The 24,994-nt window shown below is 31.0% G+C and overlaps 2 protein-coding genes across 3 annotated transcripts in view; one reads left to right on the top strand and one right to left on the bottom strand.

Moving 5' to 3' along the window:
* The window catches only part of LOC127702715 (DNA-directed RNA polymerase II subunit RPB1-like), a 519,640-nt gene that overhangs the window by 395,873 nt on the left and 98,773 nt on the right, over nucleotides 1–24,994 (bottom strand). The window lies entirely within an intron of this gene.
* LOC127702711 (calcium-transporting ATPase type 2C member 1-like) overlaps nucleotides 1–24,994 on the top strand; it is a 36,853-nt gene that overhangs the window by 10,133 nt on the left and 1,726 nt on the right. For both annotated transcript variants that reach the window (XM_052207004.1, XM_052207003.1), the window contains exons 5-21: nucleotides 173–234; nucleotides 1,124–1,232; nucleotides 2,821–2,982; nucleotides 3,820–3,888; nucleotides 5,476–5,618; nucleotides 6,058–6,182; nucleotides 7,301–7,398; nucleotides 9,116–9,301; nucleotides 9,981–10,085; nucleotides 14,940–15,096; nucleotides 15,649–15,819; nucleotides 18,247–18,395; nucleotides 19,041–19,204; nucleotides 19,719–19,787; nucleotides 20,056–20,172; nucleotides 21,496–21,643; nucleotides 24,206–24,301. In XM_052207004.1, coding sequence (XP_052062964.1) covers nucleotides 173–234; nucleotides 1,124–1,232; nucleotides 2,821–2,982; nucleotides 3,820–3,888; nucleotides 5,476–5,618; nucleotides 6,058–6,182; nucleotides 7,301–7,398; nucleotides 9,116–9,301; nucleotides 9,981–10,085; nucleotides 14,940–15,096; nucleotides 15,649–15,819; nucleotides 18,247–18,395; nucleotides 19,041–19,204; nucleotides 19,719–19,787; nucleotides 20,056–20,172; nucleotides 21,496–21,643; nucleotides 24,206–24,301 — 2,130 coding nt within the window. The remainder of the gene's footprint in view (nucleotides 1–172; nucleotides 235–1,123; nucleotides 1,233–2,820; nucleotides 2,983–3,819; nucleotides 3,889–5,475; nucleotides 5,619–6,057; nucleotides 6,183–7,300; nucleotides 7,399–9,115; nucleotides 9,302–9,980; nucleotides 10,086–14,939; nucleotides 15,097–15,648; nucleotides 15,820–18,246; nucleotides 18,396–19,040; nucleotides 19,205–19,718; nucleotides 19,788–20,055; nucleotides 20,173–21,495; nucleotides 21,644–24,205; nucleotides 24,302–24,994) is intronic.

Raw genomic sequence — 24,994 nt, 5'->3', positions numbered from 1 at the left:
CTAAACGTCAAACATTGTATCGTTATTATACATGTAAAAGCACGCAACATTTTGCACGGTGAATATACTTTTTTTCGCAGGTGAATATGCTTATTTATTCAAAATCCCATTCATATAAAAAAACCTACTAAAGTTCTATCAATATGGAATAACATGTTTTATTGTTTTGTAGGAGTACAGATCTGAGAAATCACTAGAAGCCTTGGCTAAACTTGTTCCTCCCCAGTGTCATTGGTGAGTAGCATTTGAAAATGAACTAAATTTAATAGAAGATAAACTGCTGCTGTTCGGAAAATTTTTTTTTTTGAATTTTTCAAATTTTTACTTAAGTGTAATTATGCGCACATAGCTATATAGTTACATGAACATGTGAAGGCTATTTTTTTCCATAAAGTCGATTGTTTTCCTCCTTCACAAAGGGATCATTTCTATCTACTTGTGTCATTGAATTGTCTGTGTCATACTTTGTATGTCTTCATTCTCTTGAAATGCACTTGACAGAATTTAATCAAACGTGCACAGATTTTTCTAAATGACCCTGCTGTTTTAATTTTTGATTTGAGTAATTTTTTTGGTTTCTTAAACCAAAACTTTTCTGTCTATATTATTTGGAACAGCAGGCATAACATTTTCCCTTGGAAGATTCAACCATTTCTTACTGGAAAACAATTGCTTTTCATACACTTAAATCATATTGTATATGAAGCTATTTTTTAAAATGAATGCAACGATACAAGTTCTTATTTACTGTACCAAGGTTCAAATTTTATTAAATAATGTAAGATTGAATCCTGGCCTTTCGGTCATAAAACTTTACTCTGTACTTGAGTACAAAATGTTTGCTCAAAACACAGAATCCAGTAATTTGGTTGATTGATTTATGAGTCTGAGTACAATAATCATACTCAAAATGTTTATGACCACAAGGCCTTGTCTCTTATATGTGTTTCAGACTTTCCACTTAAGAAATCATTGAACAATATTACAATTTGATGGATGTTACATTCATGGTTTTGAAAAACTGCAAAATCCACAGAAATTTGTTTTCCCCATATCAAAGTGCTATCACAATTATCAAAGAGAAATATCATGTACTAATTGTTTTTTTTTAAATTTTTACCAGTTTGAGAAATGGTCAGATAGAGACATTTTTAGCCAGAGAATTAGTTCCTGGTGATGTAGTACATTTAATGGTTGGAGACAGAGTTCCTGCAGATCTTCGTCTTTTTGAGGTAAAACAACGATATGTCTGTTGAATGATGAGCTTCAATTGTTAGGCTATTACCCTGTTGAATTTAAGCAAACATAATTCAGTGTAAGGAATTTGTACAACCTTGTTGAATTTTTCAAACTTTTGCCGTTTTGGGTTAAAAAATTACGATTTTGGGTCAAAAAGTAAAATTTCGAGAATTTCATCTCTCTAATGCCGAAAATTTGCAAATTTTGATTTTTTATGAAGAAAAAATGATCAAAACATTAACAAAACTGTGTCCATGGTGTAAGTGAATAATATAACAGTCAAGGGTGTAACCTGAATAAGTTATTAGAGAAAAAATAACATACATGTGTTATTACGGATACTTTCTCTAATCTGTAGTAACATAGGTTTGTTATCAGTTAAATGTACCATAAAATTTTTTATTTTCAGTGGGCACTTAGGAATTCTAGAAACTTGCGCAGTAACTTAATACATAACCTTAAAAACTAATTTTCCAATTCAATTAATACATTTTTGATCAACCATGGTAAATCAGTGAGACAAGGCTTTTAAGTGATAACTTAGCTGTAATAACAAGGCTTAGTTATTACAGCCATTTAACATACATGAGACACTTGGGAATGACTAGGAAGCTTGTGCAGAACCTCATTACATGCTCTTATCATTATTTATTACAATAAATAAAAATACATTGTGATATATGTAGGAGAAAAGGCTTTGAAGAGATGTAGAGAAGCTGTAATAACACCCTTTAGTTATTACAGGCATATTTTTTCTGTAATAACATGGGTGTGTTATGCATGATTGGCAAACTATGGGCTGTTATATCTTTCTAAAGTTTAATATACATAAAGACAATTATAATATCAATAGAACTAGTACACAATTTAACAAATTAAAGGATGTATAATGCCCCTTTGAAACATGTAACATACATATGTTATCACAGATTTTTGATTTTTTAGCCCTCAATAACAAATGTATGTTATTTTTTTCTAATAACTTATTTAAGTTAGACCTTTGACTGTATAAAGACATAAATAACTACAGACAAGTTTTTATTGATATTTAATATGAAGATCTCCCACTTGTGTCATAATAGCCAGGGAAGCTATCGTCTCAGAGTAGCTTCTGTCAGGCCGGCTATCGGTGAAAGGGTTAATTAAGTAAAGCATTTGAAATTCTTAAAATGAAGGTATAAAATTCAACTTTATATACAGTCATCTGTCTTGTGTAAGTTGTAATGTGTCACTTTAAATGACTTAAAAGTTTTTGGTAAGAATTCACTGATTGTACCTTTGTGTATAGTCAGTCATAGTTGTACATCATAAATGAACAATATTACATTGTTAATAGTTTAAAGTCAGTGACTTCATTAATCTTAAAAGTAGAAATAACATTGATTTGGTAACTATTTAACAGTACATGACAGGAGTTAATTGACTTCTTTTAGTCACTTAGTACAAAATCCAATGTCTTTTGTAGAGTTCCAACTCTCAGTTTCTTAATATCTATTTTTGTCATTGCTTTTTTTGTACACAAGAAATATAGAATAAAACAATACTACACTCCTACCATATGTTTTCATTTATTTTTTCCAGGCCAATAATTTATTGGTAGATGAATCAAGCTTTACAGGTGAATGTATGCCAAACTTAAAGACGACAAAGGAAATGAAGAATGGGCATGAAAATGATAATGAGATTCAAGAATACCCTTGTATAACATTCATGGGGACCATGGTTAATGCTGGCAGAGGAAAGGTAACAAATTTATATGAAAATAACCATGTATTGTTAAATAAGAATTACAATTTTCAATGTATAAATCAAAAGTACGTTGCAGTAGAAATGTTTAAGCTGCAAAAAATATAAATTTTTACAATGGCAATGACCAATTTTTCTAAATTTTCCCATTTTTGGAAAATCACTTCAAGATGTCTTTTTGTTTTTCTGTATACTGGAATTTATATCATAGAATATTTTTGATAGAAACAGCTATCATACATATCCATGATTGTTTTTCTTTAATAAAGACATTGCCTTAACAATAGTTCTGTTACTGTAAGTCATTGATATAAAAATAAGGATATGTTGTATGATTGCCAATGAGACAACTATGCAGCAGAGTCCAAATAACATGGATGTAAGCAACTATAGATTACTGTACAGCCTTCAACAATGACCAAAACCCAATTTTCTGGTTTTTAAAGGTGAAAGTTGAGATGAGGCCATTCAGTCAGCTCACTTTGAAATTTCAAGAATAAGATACCAGTATCTGAAGCAGAGATGTAAATGATATGAAAATATTTAATTCAGGGAAAATAAAAATGTACATTCTATATTTTTTCATGTTATATATTTGTTCTGATGAATAAAATATTGGTTGGACCATTGTAGATTTATATTAAAATATTTTCCATATTAATCTCTATGTTTCTTCTTAAACAAGAACAGAAATCTGACTTAAAGCCTCCGGCTGATGTCAAAGTCATAGGTTTACATCATAACATGCATAGAAATGATGTGTAATATTCTATATATATGGTTTTCAAAACAGAAATCAGTGTATTTGGGTTTGTTTTATTATTTTTATTTTAGGGTATAGTAATTGGTACAGGGGAAAATTCTAAGTTTGGACAGCTGTTTAAAATGATGAAAGAAGAAGAGGTTTGTCAACTTATTTTTAGCTCAACTAACCCTAAGTGAGTTTTTCTCATCACTTGGTGTCTGTCGTCTGTCAGCGTCTGTTAACTTTTACAAAAATATTCTCCTCTGAAACTACTAGGCCATATTTAACCAAACTTGGCTACAATCATCACTGTGGTTTATAGTTTTAAAATTGTGTTTTATGAACCTGTCTGCCAACCAACATGGCCAAAAATAGAGCATAGGGGTAAAAGCAAGTTTTGTCTATTATCTTGAAAACCGCTATAGATATAAAAAAACTGATAAGAGCAAAAAATGTTTTTTCATTGTTACCTATTATTTAGATATAAATAGAGAGAAACTTTAAGAACAAAAATGATCAGCAATACAAGATCTACAAATTAGTCAACATGGCTGAAATTGTCCAATGACTCTTTATTGGAGTTATTGCACTTTAATAAAGACAATTTTTACCATATTTTTGTGTTTTTGCCATGTTTTTTAAAAACTATAATAGATAGAGAGAAATTTGTATTACCAAACATTATCAGCAAAACAAGATCTACAAATAAGTCAAGATGACTGAAATTTTCAGTCGAATTTTTAATGTAGTTATGGTCTTAAATGATAATTTTTTACCCATTTAAAAACTATAATAGATAGACCATTTTAAATAGCAAAAATGATCAGCAATACAAGATCAACAAAAAAGAGACTTTTGTCATGAAAATTTTATTCTAGTACACATTGTTGGAGAGTGTCCATTGTTGAAGATGCACATAGACCTTAGTGGGCGACACAGGCTCTCTAGAGCCTCTAGTTACAATAAATCATCAAAAGTAGATGAGTTTACTGCTTTTGCTATGCCAACAACTGGATTTTACTGAACTTTAAATCCACATATATATTGCGTTTAAAGTAAGATGGCTGTCCTTGAGAATTCCCCAACCCCTGAAAATTGGGATACTTTATAGAGAGTAAAGTTATTGACACAGTCCAATTACTCATAAGTTTAACTTGCTTTTACAGTATATATAAAATTGTTCAGTTTCTTACTGAAATAGTATATTAAACTAAATTTATTAAACTGACTAAAATAAAATTAACAAAAGGAACTGAACGTGGTATTAACCATAAAAAATGGATCAGAAAAGAAAAAAACATGAGAGATAAAATTCATGTATCACATCAGATATAAAAATAGCACTTGCTTTTAATAGAATGTAATAATGTGACGTGTCATTTCAATATTGTTTAAGGTAGTTGATTACTTAAAGTTGTTAGTTTACACCACCAATAAAAAAATGAGATTATACAGATGTGCCAAAAAAGATATCTTTATTCTTAGCAATTTTTCAGTATACTCTAAAAGCAGGTTTTTTTGTTAAGAGTTTTTAAGATTCTAGGAAATAACTTGACTTAAAATTTTCTGCAAAAGTGGTTAATTACATAATTGTGTTTTATTTTAATTTTATAAAGCATAAATCTTCCAGGATACACAGAAAAAAGTTTGCTTTTACAAAGGTTTCACTGGTTATGTAAAAACAGACTTTATGACTTAATAAATGCTACAAGCATGTGCATCATATTTTATAATATTATTTTCAGGTTCCAAAAACTCCCTTACAGAAGAGTATGGACCTACTAGGGAAGCAGCTGTCATTTTATTCATTCTGTATAATAGGTGTTATAATGCTGTTAGGGTGGCTACAAGGACGAGGTTTACTGGAAATGTTTACTATCAGTGTCAGGTAATAATTGGTGTTATAAAGCTGTTAGGTGTTTATTTCACAAATTTTCAATTGATTGAATCTCTGGAAAATAAAAAATACAGGTATAATTTTTTCAATATTAAGGAGCAGTTAAATGGGTCTTCTAAATGCATACAATATTTGATCCAAAATGGAAATAATGCCTAATTATGTATACTTTGCCTAATCTGAAAACTTATTAGAGGTATTTGAGATTATTTTCGTTTATTTATTAAACCTTAGATCCAGGGGTATATTATTTTATATACATTGTACTAGTTTCAATGCAAGATGTTATTATTACAGTCAGTTTAACACTTTATGCTGCATAAATAGTTTCAGTGCAGTTTAAGTTTGATTGCAATGCCAGAAAGCTTACCAGTTATTATGATATTATCTTTACCTATCTGTCAAATGAGACATGATTTTTCTGTTTCAGTTTAGCTGTAGCTGCTATACCTGAGGGCTTGCCAATTGTGGTGACTGTTACTCTGGCTCTTGGTGTAATGAGAATGGCTAAAAGAAAAGCTATAGTCAAGAAATTACCAGTTGTTGAAACATTAGGTACAAGTCAATTTCTATAACAAATATTGATAAACAAGCAAATTATCATATTGCATGCAGAATTTGATCTGTATTCATTCTCCTTTTGTATTACCTAGTTCTTCCAAGATTTGTATTTCATTTTAATTTTGTATTACTTTAAAATGTATTATTTTCTTTTAATATTCTGTAGATTTAATTACTCTGTATAAAAAAAAGATGTGATTGTCAATGAGACAACAATCCACCAGAGACCAAATGACATAGATGTAGCTATAAGTCAACAAATTACCTTCAACAATGAGCAAAAACCATACTGTATAGTAAGCTATTAAAAGCCCTGACATGACAACATGTAAAACAATTCAAACAAGAAAATCAACAGCCTGATTCTTGTTCAAAACAATAAACAAAAAACAAATATGACAGCAACAAAGGACAACCACTTAATACATACTCTGATCTATTTATCACAATTATGAATTTGATTAAGGCATATATCATAAATATTGATTTAGGTCATTTAAAATTTTTAAAGAAATTGTGCTTATTAGACAATTGAAAGAATAAATAAATGATATTCATGTAATGGAAAGAAAATAGATTATGAAATTTCGAACGTTTCTGGACAACGGTTTGCAGTACACTTGTTATCAATTATACAGCATTATGCATTTTTCTAAATAAATGATTTAAATGTTCTTAAGATCTTTCTTCTTGCTAACTTTATTTACAGGCTGTGCTACAGTCATATGCTCTGATAAGATCTTACCTCTTGCTAACTTTAATTACAGGCTGTGCTACAGTAATATGCTCTGATAAGATCATACTCTTGCTAACTTTAATTACAGGCTGTGCTACAGTAATATGCTCTGATAAGATCTTACCTCTTGCTAACTTTAATTACAGGCTGTGCTACAGTAATATGCTCTGATAAGATCTTCCTCTTGCTAACTTTAATTACAGGCTGTGCTACAGTAATATGCTCTGATAAGATCTTTCCTCTTGCTAACTTTAATTACAGGCTGTGCTACAGTAATATGCTCTGATAAGATCTTTCCTCTTGCTAACTTTAATTACAGGCTGTGCTACAGTAATATGCTCTGATAAGATCTTCCTCTTGCTAACTTTAATTACAGGCTGTGCTACAGTAATATGCTCTGATAAGACAGGGACATTGACTAAGAATGAAATGACTGTTACCAGGATCTATGGAGCTGATGGTAGTCATGCAGAGGTAATTATTAGATCACAAATTACTTTCAACAGGAAAATCCTTGCTTGGTATGGGAGAATTACTGAATTGAAGGAACAGGAAAAAATGACTCCACAGAAAGTTATATAGCATTGTTTTGGATGTGAAAAAAAGTTTGTATGGTACTTATTAGTCCCCTACCGAGGATGTCGAAGGGGACTTTAGGTTTGCACTCTGGCCGTCTGTCTGTCTGTCCATCCGTCATTCCGGCAAATAAGTTTTCCACACTTTTTTTCTTCTTGCTTGAAGATATTGATTTGATATTTAGTGTATTGTTTTATAATGACAAGTTACAGATCAAGTTCGAATTTTCTTCCGGTCTGATGATTTTGTGCAGAGTTATGGTCCTTTGACTTAGAAAATTCACTAAAATAATCAGTTTTCTGCACTTTTTGTCGTCATGCTTGAAGATATTGATTTGAAAATTGGTATATAGTTTTATCATGACAAGTTACAGATCAAGTTTGAATATTGTTTCGGTCTGATGATTTCATGCAGAGTTATGGTCCTTGGACTTAGAAAATTCACTTTACAGTTTTCAACACTTTTTTTCATCATGCTTGAAGATATTGACTTGATATTTGTTATATAGTTTACACCATGACAAGTTATAGGTGAAGATAGAATTTTGTTCCAATACAATGAATTTTTTACCGGTAGGGGACTTTGTATTGCCATGCAATACTCAACAGAATGCTTGTTGAAATAATGTTAGACCTTCTGACTAGCTGGGTAGGGATGAATTGGTGCAATAAAGCTATCGGCATAATAAATGTAATTATATATATATATATCTGGGGCAAGGATCCGGAAATTTTTTCACACAATTACGGTCATTTTGAGATGACTTAAAAGTTGGTGCCCTTTTTTCATATTGTCGAAATAACACTAGATTCATAGCAACAACAAACTTGTATTGACTGTTTCATTGCATTTACTTCATGAATTTTCTTGCTATTTTTCTAAAAACTTTCAAGAACAGTTTAGGGAAGCCAACAGTTTAAATTTGAAATGATTTTAATGACTCTAAATGGTAAATTTCTCGGACATCGTTAACATTTTTTTCGAGTTTGAAGACGAAATCAAAACCAGAAGTTTTGTGACAATACTAAAGTACGAGTAATTCCAGATTCATTTCTGGGATTTGTTTTGTTTATCAAATTGACAGGAAATAACCAGCGTTTTAATTTTATTACCATTTAAAAGTGTTTGAATATAACAGATAATAGTTGCACTCGTTTAAAATACCTTGAAATCATTTTGCATTTTACAATTAAGTGTCTAGCTGCTGAATACAATTTCACGCATGCATATTACATGGTAAATAAAGCATAATGAAGACAGTTGTCATGAAATTTTAATTTCTTTTATTTAGCCTTTATGATATTAGTTCTGAGCTTGTGATCAATGTCAGGTGTGATATTGATGAAACAGTTGTAGAACATGATTGTAGATTTAATATTTCAGTAGGCCAAGAAACTATTATTTACAACAGTTGTCAAACCATAGAATTGTTTATAGAACAATATATATTGAAAAATCTTCATTCTAATATTATAAAACTTAGACTTTCATGTAAAATTTATGTGATCAAAATTTGCCTGTGTATAGTTAGTCAGTTACGGATTTGATGTTGTTACAGTCTCTGTCAAATCTTTCTATTATACGACAGATTCATTGATATCTATTTTGATTTCAGGTGACTGGTGTTGGTTATACTGCTGTTGGAGAGGTGATCTGTAATGGAGATGTTGTAACTGAACATTCACACTCTTCCATTAGTAAGGTGATTGAAGTAGGTGTAATCTGTAATGATGCTGAGATTTTACCTGAGGGTTTACATGGACAGCCAACAGAGGGAGCACTAATAGCTGCTGCATGGAAGGTAGGTTGTATTTGTTTTAAGGATCAATTATATAACCTTTGGAACTGCTACAGGGATTGGATGAGCAATAGTTGAAGTAATACCAGCCAACTTTGTTTACAGATATTCTGGAATACTTGAACCTATAGTATAAGGGCAAAGGAACATGAACTGAGGTCAGTATACATTTTCGTCAAGAATTAATGTACAGTATATGATTAAGTGAGGTATATGGCAGTCTTCATGGGTGTTTGACATTCTTTTATAGACTCAGGACGATTTAGAGCTTGACACATTGATTAGACACCTGTATATTGTATAATAAAATCTACATGTTTTATGGTTGTTTTTGTCTCTTGGTTGCTGTCTTGCTGAGGTATACCCCACATCTCATTATCTTCATACAGCACTGTAAAAGGTAATTATTTAAATCAAAATGTAATGGAAGATAAAGGATCTTTGCCAAATATTTTTTATGCATTACTCTTAATTCAGATAATAACCTTTTACAGTGCTTTAACCATAACAAATTTAACCCAGAAAAGATTCTTTTAATGATTCTGTTGAAAGATACAATATTAAAATTCCATATGTAATACATTTTTTTGAATATTTTGTAATTTAGTGATTTAATGTGATTTAATTGGATTGTCTCTCTTTAAGTACCTTTATTACCTCCTTATATTTTTACCTATTTCAGCTGAATATCCATCATATACGGGACTTGTATTTAAGACTCGAAGAAATGCCATTTAACTCTGACACCAAGTTTATGGCAGTTAAGTGTACACCTAAATATGGAGAGGTGAGTGTTTCTATATTTCTGTACACATTGACTTGTGTTATAAAATTAAAGTTCATGGTGATTTAAGAACTTAATAAATTTTTATCTGTAACTTGAACATTTTTTGCCTTTGATTTTGCCTTTGATATTCTCTGAAACATCATACTACCAGCTCGTGAGGAAACACAAAAATATCACGCATTGACAATTGAAACATGACTGTAGATTGATCGTGGAAATATTGATAAACAAAATACATTGTAATGGCAGATTTAAAGATTTTATCCGAAATCATCTCAATTAATATATTTTGATATATGTATTGACCAAGAACAAAGCCTGTGGTCAGTATAAGTCTGTTGTATTGTTATAGGCGTAAATTGACTCAAATAGTCAGGTTACAGGGTTCATCATTCTTTGATATTATTATCAAACTATTTATTTAAATATCAGGCACATCATTTTCTAAAAGTTTTATATTTACTCTTTATTGTCAACTAAATGTTTTGTTGATCAGTGTTTTTCTTAACTTTTTTTTACTAGGTCTTGTCTGTCTTTTTCTTCAAATTAAGATTTTTATTACATCCTTGTTCATTTTCTACTCCTTGCATTTGATGATATTTTATCTTGCCCCATGCGCATGTCCACATCTGTACCTTGATCTAATAAGCTAATTGCTCCATAACCATTTTTGTGCAGATGGATCTAGGAGAATCAAACCATGCACCATAGAATTTAATTGGTTTTTTTTCGTCATTCAGTTTCATGAGATATCTTAAACATTTTGTGGTCTACATTTATGTAAATTTTTATCCTAAAGCATTTGGGACAGTTAGACAGTATTTAAAGTAAAGGAGGTTACCCTGACCAACATTTCATGCTTCATTGAGCCTAATTGTGTATTACTTCAGAGTTAAGCTCTCGGATTCTAAGTGACTTACCGTCATAAAACTTGGTATGGGAAGGTTTTAGGTGTTGGTAAGCTGTGAAATGAAGTTAGTAATACTGTATTAGGATACAACTGGGAAACTTTTACAGCTGTTCATCTAAGCAAGTCATTTTGAACTGCATTGTTTTATATGCTTCATTAGTTTTAGTTAAGTTTTACATCAGTATGCTCTTTTAAATGTTAAGTGACTTAGTAATGTAGTTTGTAAATGGAATGTATCCTGGAGAATCTGAATAGCTTCTTATCATAGTCATTTCTTAAGGCTACATTGACTTCAGGGAAGTTTTACATCAACTTTAGGTACATTTGTAATGAATGAAATATATGGTCATTTAAATTTGATTCTTGAATCTATCTAGGAGTCTGTCAAATTTTATGGCCAAATGATGCCAGTCAGACCTAGATTTAAGGTTTTGGTGAATTTTTTGCATCTAAATTAAATTCTTTGAAATTATTGACCTACAGTAATGTTAATCATGTTAATTGTTAATTAAATGCATCTTAGAGAGAAATAAAGTCTTGTAACCTTGCAAATCATACTTGGTATATTTGTAAATGTTGATGCCAGTTCAGTTTTTCCATTCTGTGTAACCAACAAATAATATAACTTTATAATTTATCATAACTATGAATGATTTTAAGAAGATGATTTGGGGAACAAGGCAACTATTAAATTTAATTTTAGATTAACTTTGTGATAAATATATTGTTATTGTGCTGAAAATTTCACTTATCTATTTAGTAAATGCATGTTATTAATATTCAAATGGCATGAAATATTGCACACCCCAATACCTTTTAATTTTTGCTAATCCAAGTTTATTTCAAATTCAAAAATGAAATAAATTTTTCCAAGACATTTTGATCAAAATTTCAATTTTTGTCATTTTATGCTGACATATGATGAAAAGTAAGACAATCATTGATATGACATTTTCTACAGGTAACGATTGGTCTTTCAAAATCTTATTTGTAGATCTTTAATTTTTACTCTGAGACTTTAAGGTAAATATCAGCCATTTTTAAACCATTCACTGAGCATTCCCTAAAATATTCTTTTTGTCAAACTTGACAACTAATGAAGATGACATCCATTACTGTGAATAGAACATACAGGTAAAGTCTTCCAAAAAATAAGTGAAAAAATCTACAAGCAAGTCACCATTATTCTTTGGGCAAATAAGAATTGTTGATCTCTTGACCTCCTTTACAATTATGAAAATGATGGGTGTCGTCCCGAATTTGTTGGAAAAATAAAGAATAAAGCATTCTCTCCAGAATCCTGAAAACTTAATCACTAATTCCTGAGTCTCAACAAGTGTAAATCCAGAATCGCCCCAAAATAGACCCAATCCTGATGTCCTGAAAAAGGTCCTTCTGCCCATCTTAGAATGGGATATGACTATTACTGAAAATAGAGAATTTGACCAAAATAATGAAATTTGATTTGTAGAATCCTCTAAAGGGCTAGTTGCTATGGAAATATTTGATATTTTAAACTGCTTTTCAACAATGATTGATGGCAAACAGTGATGGTACATATTAACATTTAAGAAGAATAAAAATAAACAAACTTGAAATAATTTGTTTAGTGAAAGTGCCTTTACATGTTAATATCCCTTATTGAATCAATATGAAGTAAAGTAATTAAATATACTTTTACTAGGTGTGATACAGGCTTCGTAGTCTTGGAGTCTCTTATTAATTGAAAATAAAACTTTTGATCAGTTTTTAATGCACAATTATGCTGTGCTTGTAGCATGGTATAGAGGTATGGGTTTAATTTTTTACCTTTCTGCACTTGTTGTCTGCATGCACTGTGACATGTTCTATAGGAATCTAACATCAATTTGCATGATATTACTTAATTATCATATAGATTATATACTGTAAACCAACTAATTTGAATGGATACTTTTATTTCTGATTATCTCTTTCCAGCCGATTTTGAGACATTTTATTATCGAGATTTTCTAACTTTGTTAGTATATTCATATAAGGGAGGATTAAGATTTGACATATTGCATCTACTAAATATTTGCATAATTTCTTCTACTCTGTTGAAAAAAAATCGCCCTTGAAAATCAGTTGGTTTATAGATATGTATTTATGTTACTGGACAGTAAACAGTTAGAAACAGAGAAAATTTCAAATATCTATTTTCATCCTAGAGTTTTAGTTAAAATTTTTTTTTGTTAGTTTCTTACCTAATACCAATTTCTTTGAAAATACAAAGATACTAAATTCTGTCAAAAAACTGTGCATGCATCAGATTATTAGTAAGAACATTTAGGCGAGTGGTCATTTAGAATATCTTTACGATACCATTATGTCATTCAGTTGTTTTTTTAACAAACTTGTTCATTTCTACTTTAATCATTTTAATGGAAAGTCATGCTTTAGTGTTGAGTTGATAAACTGTCTCTATATAGTATCTCAGTAAACAACACTTGCATGCTAGTGTACTATAGGGAGTTTTTCTATTGTAAATGAAAGGATTTTGTTATGACATACATTACTTTTTCATGAAACTAATTGCTGTAATTTTTATCTTTGGATGATTTAAGATACATAATGTTTTACTCTTCCATATAAAAGTACCTCTTAGAAGAGAAACTTTAGGACAATATATAGATATTATTTATCTTCAAAGAGAAGTTCATAATGGTGCACATATATTAGCATGCAGGTCCCAGTAGATCTTTATTGCTGGTCAACTCTTAGTCTCTTTGGTGTATTTCTTGTATCAGAATTGTTTGCAGAAGCTAAAGTAAATGTTTTTGATTGGATTATTTAGTTAATTTTTAAATGACCCAAAATAGACAAAACTGAAAAAAAATTAGTTCAAAATTTAGTCAATTAATTATAGAACTATTATAGAATGTGTCATTGAATTGGGTTTACATTGTCATTGTTAATCATTTGTCTAAACATTTTGTCAATTTTTTTCATGTATCGAATTAATTCCAGGGTCGTTATCTTTTGTTCTTGTTAAATTTTATTGTAGGGTAGTGAACTTCCTTCTTTAGTTTCATGACATACCTCATAGTTTTATGACATACCTCATAGCTTCATGACATACCTCAAACCTATTAATTTCCACAGATATATTGATGTGCAATTTCACTCTTTCCTAGTGGCTTTTCCTCCACCTTTGCACATATGAATCTGTCTGGGTTTCATTAAACCATTATTATTTAGTATGAATCTGTCTGGGTTTCATTAAACCATTATTATTTAGTTTTAGAAAAAAGAATTTTGAAAGATTGTCATACAATTTGAAGACTTTGCACACTAAAATTATTTATCATTGAAAGTGCCAGTAATCAGAAATATGACAGTCCTTTCTTATTTTCTTCAGTTCATATGTTTTTTCTTCTTTTCCCTGTGATTTTAAAATTTGATATTTTGCACTACCTTGGAGGTAAACCCATTTGTATTTCTCATTCTTTGTAAGCTCTTTAAATGAAACAGAAAACCAGCTGATTTTTCAAACTGAATCCAAAATTAATACTATGTGAAATGACAGTATATCTTGTATTTAAATGTGGAACCCAAGGATACTGTTACAATCCAATATGCACAACAAAATAGTTTAATTCGCTGTACATTCCTTTATGAAAATAAATCATGTATTAAAGTTGTCTTCCCTGATATACAATGTACCATAGTTTTAAATTTTTTAATCAGTGAACATTTTTTTGGGGTAAAAATGTTGTTACCGTAAAGTTAAAATCTATTTTTGTTTTTTCTTGCAATGAAAAATCTTGCAAATAAATGCTGGTTCTGCATTCATTTAGCTAATATTAGTGAAAACTAGACCAATCATTTGCAGCTATTTGCAATAAAAAAATAGTTTAAACCCCTGATTTACCTTAAAATTTATGTGTTTTAAATAACAGATTATTGTGTTAATGTAATTTTAGACAAAAGAGTACATGTTCTTTGTGAAAGGAGCCCTGGAAAGAATTCTAAATAATTGCAGTAAATTTTACAACCAAGGAAATTTGGAAACATTAACAGAAAAGCGTATCCTTGAATACAACCATCAGGCATCAGTCATGGGGAGTTCTGGTTTGAGAGGTAATAGAAGGATATCAATGTTTCAGTGTACAACATTCCATTAACCTTTACTTTATCTGATATGATAGAGGCAGACAGTTTTGAAAGCTGAATATATATGAATTGGCATATGAAGACTGAAATGGGTTTACAAAAAAATAGCCTAACTGTGCTTGGTCTTTATTGTCTGTGGAAGCTGAGTCATTAATTTTATTGCATGATTTATAAACTGTTTATTTGCGTAGAAATGTGGATTTCAGATTGTATTAGTCCTAAGTATCAATCTGATTACATTGAAAGTGATGAAATCAAAGTAGAGTATTCTAAAGAAGATTTTCAACCAGATGCTATTCAAGAATTGAGATGAAATTATATAAAATATGGAGATGTTGTATGGTTGCCAATGAGACAACCAGAGATCAAGGACAAGAATGTAGATATGATATAGTCTATTTTTGTCATCAGTCATTCTGTTAGAACACGTCTTTTTGATTACCGGTACTTTAAAAATCGTTTTTTTTAGAAAATGAATATCAATACATTTTGTAATTGTTAATTGTAAACTACTTACAGTATTAGCCATGGCTTATGGACCCAGTATGAACAACTTGGTGTTTGTTGGTATGGTTGGTATCATTGATCCACCTAGAGCTGGAGTAAAGCAAGCCATTGAAGAGTTAATATCAGGGGGCGTGGCTGTCAAGATGTTGACCGGTGATGCAGAAGAAACAGCTAAAGCTATTGGTATGATTTGTGATTATTTAATCATAGTTCTTAAATTTAAAATCCCAAGGGTTGACTGGGGTATCAAAATTAAATATGATCATCCTTTCTTCTTCTGACTGACAGTTAAGTCTTTGCAAAGTGGGGTGTCTATTTGGCTGTGGCAGATGTATAAATTCACAGCCAATCATAATGGGGACGTTAAATCAGATGCCTCGTGTAGATAGATTGACACACTCTCTGCACCTGAAAGAACCCTTTCAACAACTCTTTGAGGGTCTGTAGGCAGCCTGTTGCAAGGAGTTAATTTCTGTCCGTATCCAATATACCCTCATTTTACAGTGGCATTTAGGAGATAACTGTATTGTATTTTAAGCTCTGACGGCATCAATTGGTGATTTGATGGTCGCAAATTAAGCGGAGCTAGTAAACGGGTATTTGCGACCATCAAATCACCAATTGATGCCGTCGTAGCTTAAAATACAATATTGTTATCTCCATTCTAATGAAACTGACAGAAACAACTTCAAATCATACATTTAAAATCTGTCATATGTCGTCTGCACTTGCGCGTATGTTTTCATAGCATCCATTGTGAATTGATGCCATGAAAATTGGTGACGTTATCCAATCATAATGAACGTTACAAACGATGTTGCATTAGAATTTGAATTTCCCATCCTTCACTGTGGTCCAACCCTATTGCAGGACCTACTTATTGTATTAATTGTTAATTTGATCTCATCCTGAACATGCATGAAATATTAGTCACTGGACACAAATCAAACATCAATCAATCAATCATCATCTTTGAAATTGATTTATTTATTAAGATATTATATGGTGAATGTAAATTGAAAGAGATATGCTGACCTAAATTTGTCAAATTGAATTGTGAATGTAAATGATTTTAACACTTTTTGAGGAAATTGAAGATAGTTCTTCCCCCCTTCTTATTATCTTTGACAACCAACAAACAAACAAAAGATACAGATTACAATAAAAAAACTCATTAAAAAAACATAAATTTCTACATGTACATGAAGTTCAAGTACAGGTAAGGTACATTAATTTCATTAACATAACCATGTTTGTGTAGGCCAGTGAGTACAGCAAACTTTCTTATTTTCCCAGATACTTTATTTCACGTTCAGCCTTTCATAGCTGACTTTGTGGCAATTTCAGAGCATGAAAATTCCCATTTCCCGTTTTCCGAGGAAAGTAAAATTTTGCACAGTAAAGTCGTGTTTGAATCGGTATTTATCGTCGGGATAGTTCTTTTTTACGGTTAATAAAGTTAACCACTTTACGAAAGTGCGTTGGTATCTTTTGGTAATCACATAGATCAACTATTACCGGATGTAAAATACGTTTAACCAGTTCAGGAGCAATGCTCTCATAAACCAGTTACTTTCTGCACTGGTTTACGATAGCTTATAGGTTCATCGTTTCACATACAGAGTTTCGTAGGGTAACAGTTGTGGTTGTGCGGTTGACGCTGGATGCTTAGATATGAGCTTGTTAAACTATTTTGCTTCTTCGGGCAAAAGAAAACTTGATATAAATGGAAAGGTTCTTGTAGTATTTGAGAATATTTGGGAATGTCATATCACAATGCCACATAAGATGCCATTTAAGGTGACCATCAAAAGGTAGTACTATGAGCTTTGTTTTTGTTGAAAATGTGAGTGATTCAATTCCTTGTTGGAAAGTAATTGTCAAGATGAAGAACAGCAATAAAAGCACTGTTCCTTTGAAATATTCAAGGCTATTTCTAAATATTTTAAAGGGATGTTGACTCCTGTCTCAAACACTTCCATCATATGATATATCATTCTTTTTTCAATATTTATGAAATTGAAAGGTGAACACTTGAAGAAAATCTTTAGATAAAAAATGATATAAAAGTTCTGTAAATGAATTTTTTATTGAATTGGATTGAAAACAACAATACAAATCATGAAATGAGACAAAACAAACATTTCCCCAAGCATCTAAATCACCTCCAGGTATGCTCAGAATGCAGGATTTTAAAGTTTCAAAATTTTCTTTTGGAGGGGCATGCCCCCAACCCCCCTAGCATGTTCAGCCAGCTTCGCGGGCTTCACACGGGGATAATGAAATTTTAGCTGGGAAAGTGAATTTTTTTTTTCACTAACACAAGGGAAAGCAAGCCTTGAAAAAATTCTTCATCCCCTGAATTTATTTTAGTGATTTTCATCATTTTCTTGATGTATTTATATAATGAAAGATCCATGTTTTACATATTACCGACAATTTATATTCGTTTTATTTTTCTCCTCGTAAAAAAATAATTAGAAACCTAATTCAACATATGATAGCATGTCTTATATTGTATGTTTTAACTTTCAACTAAATGTAATACTAGCAGTAGTATTGTTGAAATGCAAAGATTTCTTTCATTCTTAGTATTTAATTTTATTTCAGCTGCTAGACTAGGATTGTATAATGCTGGAAACAGATGTTTGTCTGGTAAAGAAATAGAAAACATGGATGCAGATGAATTGTCAAGGGTTATAGACAGTGTTACTGTTTTATATAGGACAACGCCTAAAAATAAAAATAAAATTGTTGGGGTATGTAAAAATGCAATGATCTTTTCATAGTCATATAAGATATCTGTGTGCTTTTTCCATTTCAAGTCAAATGTATTTTACTCTGTGGAGTACTATCTCAATTTAAGATTTTAAGCATTTGGTGAAAGCATTCAAAATTAATAATATCTAGTTGAAACTGAGAATGATTGAACAAAGCCAAACACTTTTCACATATCAGAACATTTTGAGAGGTCCTTAGTATTTAGATGGAATGTTGTAGGCAAAATTTATCAAACTACCCAATAATACCGTAATAAAAAAGGAGATGTGGAATATACATCAATGAGACAGCAGCCTAACAACTAATATCGAAATGACTGTTTGAAGTAGGTGTGGGAAGATGCTAAGCACAACAATGTATGCAACTTGTAATTCATTGAGAACATAATAGTATGACATGTGTAACTTGACCTTAACTTCATTTTATGGTTCAGTGGTTTAGATGTAGCATTACAGTCTTAATGATTATTGATTATTTTTTCAATTAAAAGCAAGATGTTCGTTTCCACACTTTTCCAAATATTGATTTGAATTGTTCATAGTAGTTTTGTATTTTAATTGAAATGAAATTTTGAATGAAAACAAAATAATTGTAATAGGGGAGATAAATCTGTTATTTTCCAGGCATTAAAACGAAATGGTCATGTTGTTGGGATGACAGGTGATGGTGTGAATGATTCTGTAGCTCTGAGAAGTGCTGATATTGGTATAGCTGTTGGTTCAGGGACAGATGTATCAAAAGAGGCAGCAGACATGATTCTTGTGGATGATGATTTCTCTGTTACACTGTAAGTTTCTTATAAAATTGATCTTAAAATGTAGAGTTTTTGTACAGCAATAGGAAATATGTGAAACAGTATAAAATGGATGTATGTTTGTACTATTTATTTTATATTATGAATTAGTATGCTACTCAAAGGTCTTATCTTCATTCTTCTTCTACTGCTGAGTTACAACTAGGTCACTTTTGGGTGTGTGCATGAATAATTTTGAAAAAAGATATTAAGATAAAGGTACTATACATGTATTTAACAGTGAGGGTTAAAAACAAATGACTACACAGTAATTTTAATGCTGGAATTTATACATTTTAAATCTTCAGCATGAAATGGTAAAATTGATCAGAATAGTAAAAACAACAAAGAACAATGTAATGTTTTTGTGGTGTATTTAAATAATATATACTTTAAAAACACATGATCAACTGAGGTTAAAGTTCAGACAAGTTTTCTTCTGAAATTTCTTACTCTGTTCTTAATTTGATTACGCTGTTTACAGAAAAGAAATATTCTTTCATTTTAGGTCAGCAATTGAGGAAGGAAAATCTATATTTTATAATATAAGAAACTTTGTCCGATTTCAGCTTAGCACGTAAGTATATTTGTTATTTTTAGACTACATGGAAATATTTGGAATGGGAGGTTTGAAAAAAAGAATTGGCAAAACATAAGTTTCAGCATAGCTAATAATAAGAAATGATAATAAATGAAAATCTGACTGTCTTCATTGATTTTTTTTAAATATTAAAAGATATTAAATTCAGTTTTGTGGCTTTCTTACCATGTCAATATTTTTCATTTTCAGTGATGATTCCTTATTGCAAAATTTTTGAATTTATGGAAAACTTTGATTTTGACAGGAGTATAGCAGCTTTGTCTTTGATAGCAGTGTGTACTGTGTTCAAGTTACCTAATCCATTGAATGCTATGCAGATATTATGGATTAATATAATAATGGATGGACCACCTGCACAGAGGTTTGTATTGACAAATTAGTTAACGAAAAACTCATGAGTAATTAAAATAATAACGTATTAAACAATAAAGATCAACATTAACAAAACATATAGTGACATTAACAATGGTGAAATGGAAAATGAATTGTGTTAACATTTGAAGTAATTAAACTCTGTAAATCATCAACAAGTATAATATGATGAATATTGTCTGAGCGTCTAAATTACGTTTTCTGGACAATATCTCTTGGTTCATAAATAATAGCTTTACCAAACTTGATTTGATAATGCTCAATGAGGTAAAGTAGATGCAGTTGATTTCGAGGTCACTAGTTCTAAGGTCAAGGTCACAGAAGTTATTGGTAGACTGGAATAGCGGCAACATTTTTGTTTATCGGATATGTTTTGAACCTTTACCAAACATATGTCCAATCTTCAACAAACTTATCTTTTAAATGCCCATTGGAAAGAACATGACCATATTGATTTATGGGTAAGAAAATCAAAGGTCAACATCAATGCCTATAAATAGACAGCAATTTTGGGAAACATTTTGCATACTGACAACATCCTTTGTACCATGAATCTGACCTTGACAAATCATTTTTAGATGATGCCACTTGGGGTGAAAAAGACAGAAAATTAATTTGAAATTGAAGTTTGAAATTTGTAGCAGACTTTACAGTCTTCATCATCAAAACAAAACAAATAAAAAAAACAGTTCCCAACACACAAAAAAACAATTTCTTCCACTACAAATCTGTAAAGATTGTAACTTTCATAGCACGTCATGTATTTTATATAAAAAGATTTCACAGAAGAAAAGGTATAAAAGATTTATAAAAGTAGTATGGTGTAAAATTTGTCATCAAACACTATTCAAAGTAACAGGTATGACCTGATTGCAAAAGTTTCACTAAGCAGTTGATGTAATGTATAAAGTAGTATGTGCTATTAAGGGTTCTATTACTCTTAAAATTTAATTATTTCAAATAGATATTAATTGAGTTTCAATATTCTTAGTATAAATATATTATGCCATATTGTACTTAGGCTATCAGGTAATAAATATTACTGGAATCAAGCTTTTTTACCAATAATGCTGATTTTGGAATACATTTGTTTTTTTGAAATTTTATCCTGTTATCTAAAACAGCAGTAATGTATTTACAGTTTTATGGTTTCACTGTGATATAATGATGTCTAATGTTGATACTTCAGCCTTGGTGTAGATATAATGATGTCTAATGTTTATATTTCAGCCTGGGTGTAGATATAATGATGTCTAATGTTTATATTTTAGCCTGGGTGTAGATATAATGATGTCTAATGTTTATATTTCAGCCTGGGTGTAGAACCAGTGGACCATGATGTAATCAAAAGACCCCCAAGGAAGGTCAAAGATCCTATAATTACAAGAAGTCTGATAGTTAATATACTTATATCTGCTACTATCATAGTCTCAGGAACACTCTGGGTATTCTGGAGAGAAGTAAGTACATAGGAATGGAAATTCAAAGGACCAAGTAAACCATCGCCCCTAAAATTGACTCTTTCCACTAAAATTTTTTTTATTTCTGCACAATCAGGAACTGTATATAACTGTTTGCTACTGAAAATACAAGGCAAAAAAATAACATATAAATAAAAGTAGAAGTGATATGTGTGTCATTGAGACAGCAACCAGGACACAGAAAGCCACAAATAATATTTTAGAGGTTGACATACAGTTTTCCACTATAGACAAGGATCTATACAAAGTCAAGTTCTATGTTGACCAAGGTTTAGACAAAGTTGTAAATAACAGAGACCACCATGTATAACTAAGGCAACCATTGATGAGGGTCCTGACTCTAGACAGGCACAATAGCTTGTTGTAAATAGATTTAACAGAGACCACCATGTATAACTAAGGCAACCATTGATGAGGGTCCTGACTCTAGACAGGCACAATAGCTTGTTGTAAATAGATTTAATAGAGACCACCATGTATAACTAAAGGCAACCATTGATGAGGGTCCTGACTCTAGACAGGCACAATAGCTTGTTGTAAATAGATTTAACAGAGACCACCATGTATAACTAAGGCAACCATTGATGAGGGTCCTGACTCTAGACAGGCACAATAGCTTGTTGCAAATAGATTTAACAGAGACCACCATGTATAACTAAGGCAACCATTGGTGAGGGTCCTGACTCTAGACAGGCACAATAGCTTGTTGTAAATAGATTTAACAGAGACCACCATGTATAACTAAGGCAACCATTGGTTAGGGTCCTGACTCAAGACAGGCACAATAGCTTGTTGTAAATAGATTTAACAGAGACCACCATGTATAACTAAAGGCAACCATTGGCGAGGGTCCTGACTCTAGACAGGCACAATAGCTTGTTGTAAATAGATTTAACAGAGACCACCATGTATAACTAAGGCAACCATTGGTGAGGGTCCTGACTCTAGACAGGCACAATAGCTTGTTGTAAATAGATTTAACAGAGACCACCATGTATAACTAAGGCAACCATTGGTGAGGGTCCTGACTCAAGACAGGCACAATAGCTTGTTGTAAATAGATTTAACAGAGACCACCATGTATAACTAAAGGCAACCATTGGCGAGGGTCCTGACTCTAGACAGGCACAATAGCTTGTTGTAAATAGATTTAACAGAGACCACCATGTATAACTAAAGGCAACCATTGATGAGGGTCCTGACTCTAGACAGGTACAATAGCTTGTTGTAAATAGATTTAACAGATACCACCATGTATAACTAAAGGCAACCATTGATGAGGGTCCTGACTCTGGACAGGCAAATTAGCTTGTTGCTGATTTAAAATGCCTATTGTAGAAAACATTTTTATAAGGAAAGCTATAAATTGTCACTGTATTATAATGATATCTTGTAGTTTAAACCCTCTGTCATTATGCCGTTGTAGACTCAAATGTGAAGTGTGCAATCAAATTCCTGTAAATAGTGAATGCAAAGAGAAAACATTTCCAAAATAAATACTTTAGTCATTGAACTTCTTCATTTACAATATCATTTTTTTATAAATTAAGTTATATCCTCACATTGAAAGAAAAAATACTAAAACCTTTTTGAATTGACAGTATTATAGGGTAATGTTTCAGCTGTTATATTCTATTTATATGATTTTGATTATACACATAACACAAAGCTCTTCTGCTTTGACACAGTAGTAACTGCTAATATATATGTTGAAGAGATGCTTCATTATATCATGTTTACCTTGAAGAGATACTTAATTATATCATATTTTCTTTTTAGATACTGTGATTATATCACAGATATTGTGTTAAATCATTAAGATAAGCAAGATGCAATGACACATAAATAAATGCTATCATTTCCACAAGAAATGTAATGTTGACTTGCATTATGTTAATAGCTATACTTAAGCTTACTGGAAAATTAAAATCATCACAAATAAAATTTGATGTGCGGTAAATAGTAATTTTCAATTGGTTGCAATAAAATACTGTGATACATGTAAAAGAAACCTTGTAATTTCCAGTGTCAATGAATACGTAGAAAAACATGTACAGTTCCTTGCATTTCCTACTTTATTTATATTAAAAGTCAATGCAATAAAAAAAATAACTAATCCAAAAATGAAAAATGAAAAAATATTGAACTCTTGACCTATAAACAACAGTGATAATTAACACTTGTGCTATGCTCATTCCTGAGTTGTTTAGTAACACATTCAATAATTTTCCATATTTGAATTCTTGGATTAGTTATTCTATAAATATTAATGAGACAGTAGCTAGGCCATACACATTTTACCAAAAGCAGAATTCACAATGATGCATTCAACCATAAGTAAGTGACTATATTAAATGTTGTCCAGAGCTCAGATAAGTTATGAACAACCTCATCAGAGAAACTAAAGTCTCAGAAGATTTGTTATATGTTACTTTCCGTTTCAAAACTAGTTAATACCTTTACTTTATCTGAGTTATAAAAAACTATGACTTATGTCTAGATGTTTTAAGTGTATTAATCATAAGATTAATTATTTTTCAGTTGAGTGACAATAAAATAACACCACGAGACACAACAATGACATTTACATGTTTTGTATTCTTTGATATGTTTAATGCTTTAAGTTGTCGATCTCAGGTAGGTAGTTCATAACATTAGTGATTCAGTTTTTCTATTTAACAATTTTTATGGGTTGTCTTAAAATTTGATTGTTCAAGAATAAAAGTTATGGGTTGAGAATAATTACGAAATGCAGTTTTTATATCCAGTATTTTCCAGGCCTCGTTCTATAGATCATTTATATTTATGATAGAGTGGAAAGGCAGGCATAATTTTTTCCAGTAGTCTGTCATTTATTGAGTTCAAATTCTGGTTCATGGTAGTTTATTATGAAGTTGAGGTCACATCAACTTGAACTTTAGTACACATCATCTTTATGATGTGAATGAATTAAAAAAAAAATAATAGCCAAATAAGGGTTTCGACACAGATTTCCTCGATCACTGAACATGAAAAATGTTATAGTGTGAGGAAGGCATGGTTTCTATAGACACACTGAGCCAGATTTTTAACATGCTTGTTCACAAGGTAACAGTCGGCAGGAAGACATATCACCTTCCCGGGACACATCATTCTGACTCCAAGCTAAACAGTCTTTGCTCTTGCTTCTTAATGCCGCATGCTTAGTGGAGAAGAAGCAAATACCAATTTTATTAAAGTATTTGGTTTGACCCAGCCGGTCTATTTATACAAAACATTCAAAGAAAATGTGTATTTTTTTTACAAAGTAATTCCTTCACTTCAAGAATTTATGAAATGAAACATTTTTTT

The sequence above is a fragment of the Mytilus californianus genome, unplaced genomic scaffold (assembly GCF_021869535.1).
Source record: "Mytilus californianus isolate M0D057914Y unplaced genomic scaffold, xbMytCali1.0.p SCAF_5, whole genome shotgun sequence".
NCBI lineage: Eukaryota > Metazoa > Mollusca > Bivalvia > Mytilida > Mytilidae > Mytilus > Mytilus californianus.
Note: the sequence above shows the minus strand (reverse complement) of the source record. Positions and strands in the feature narration are given on the sequence as shown.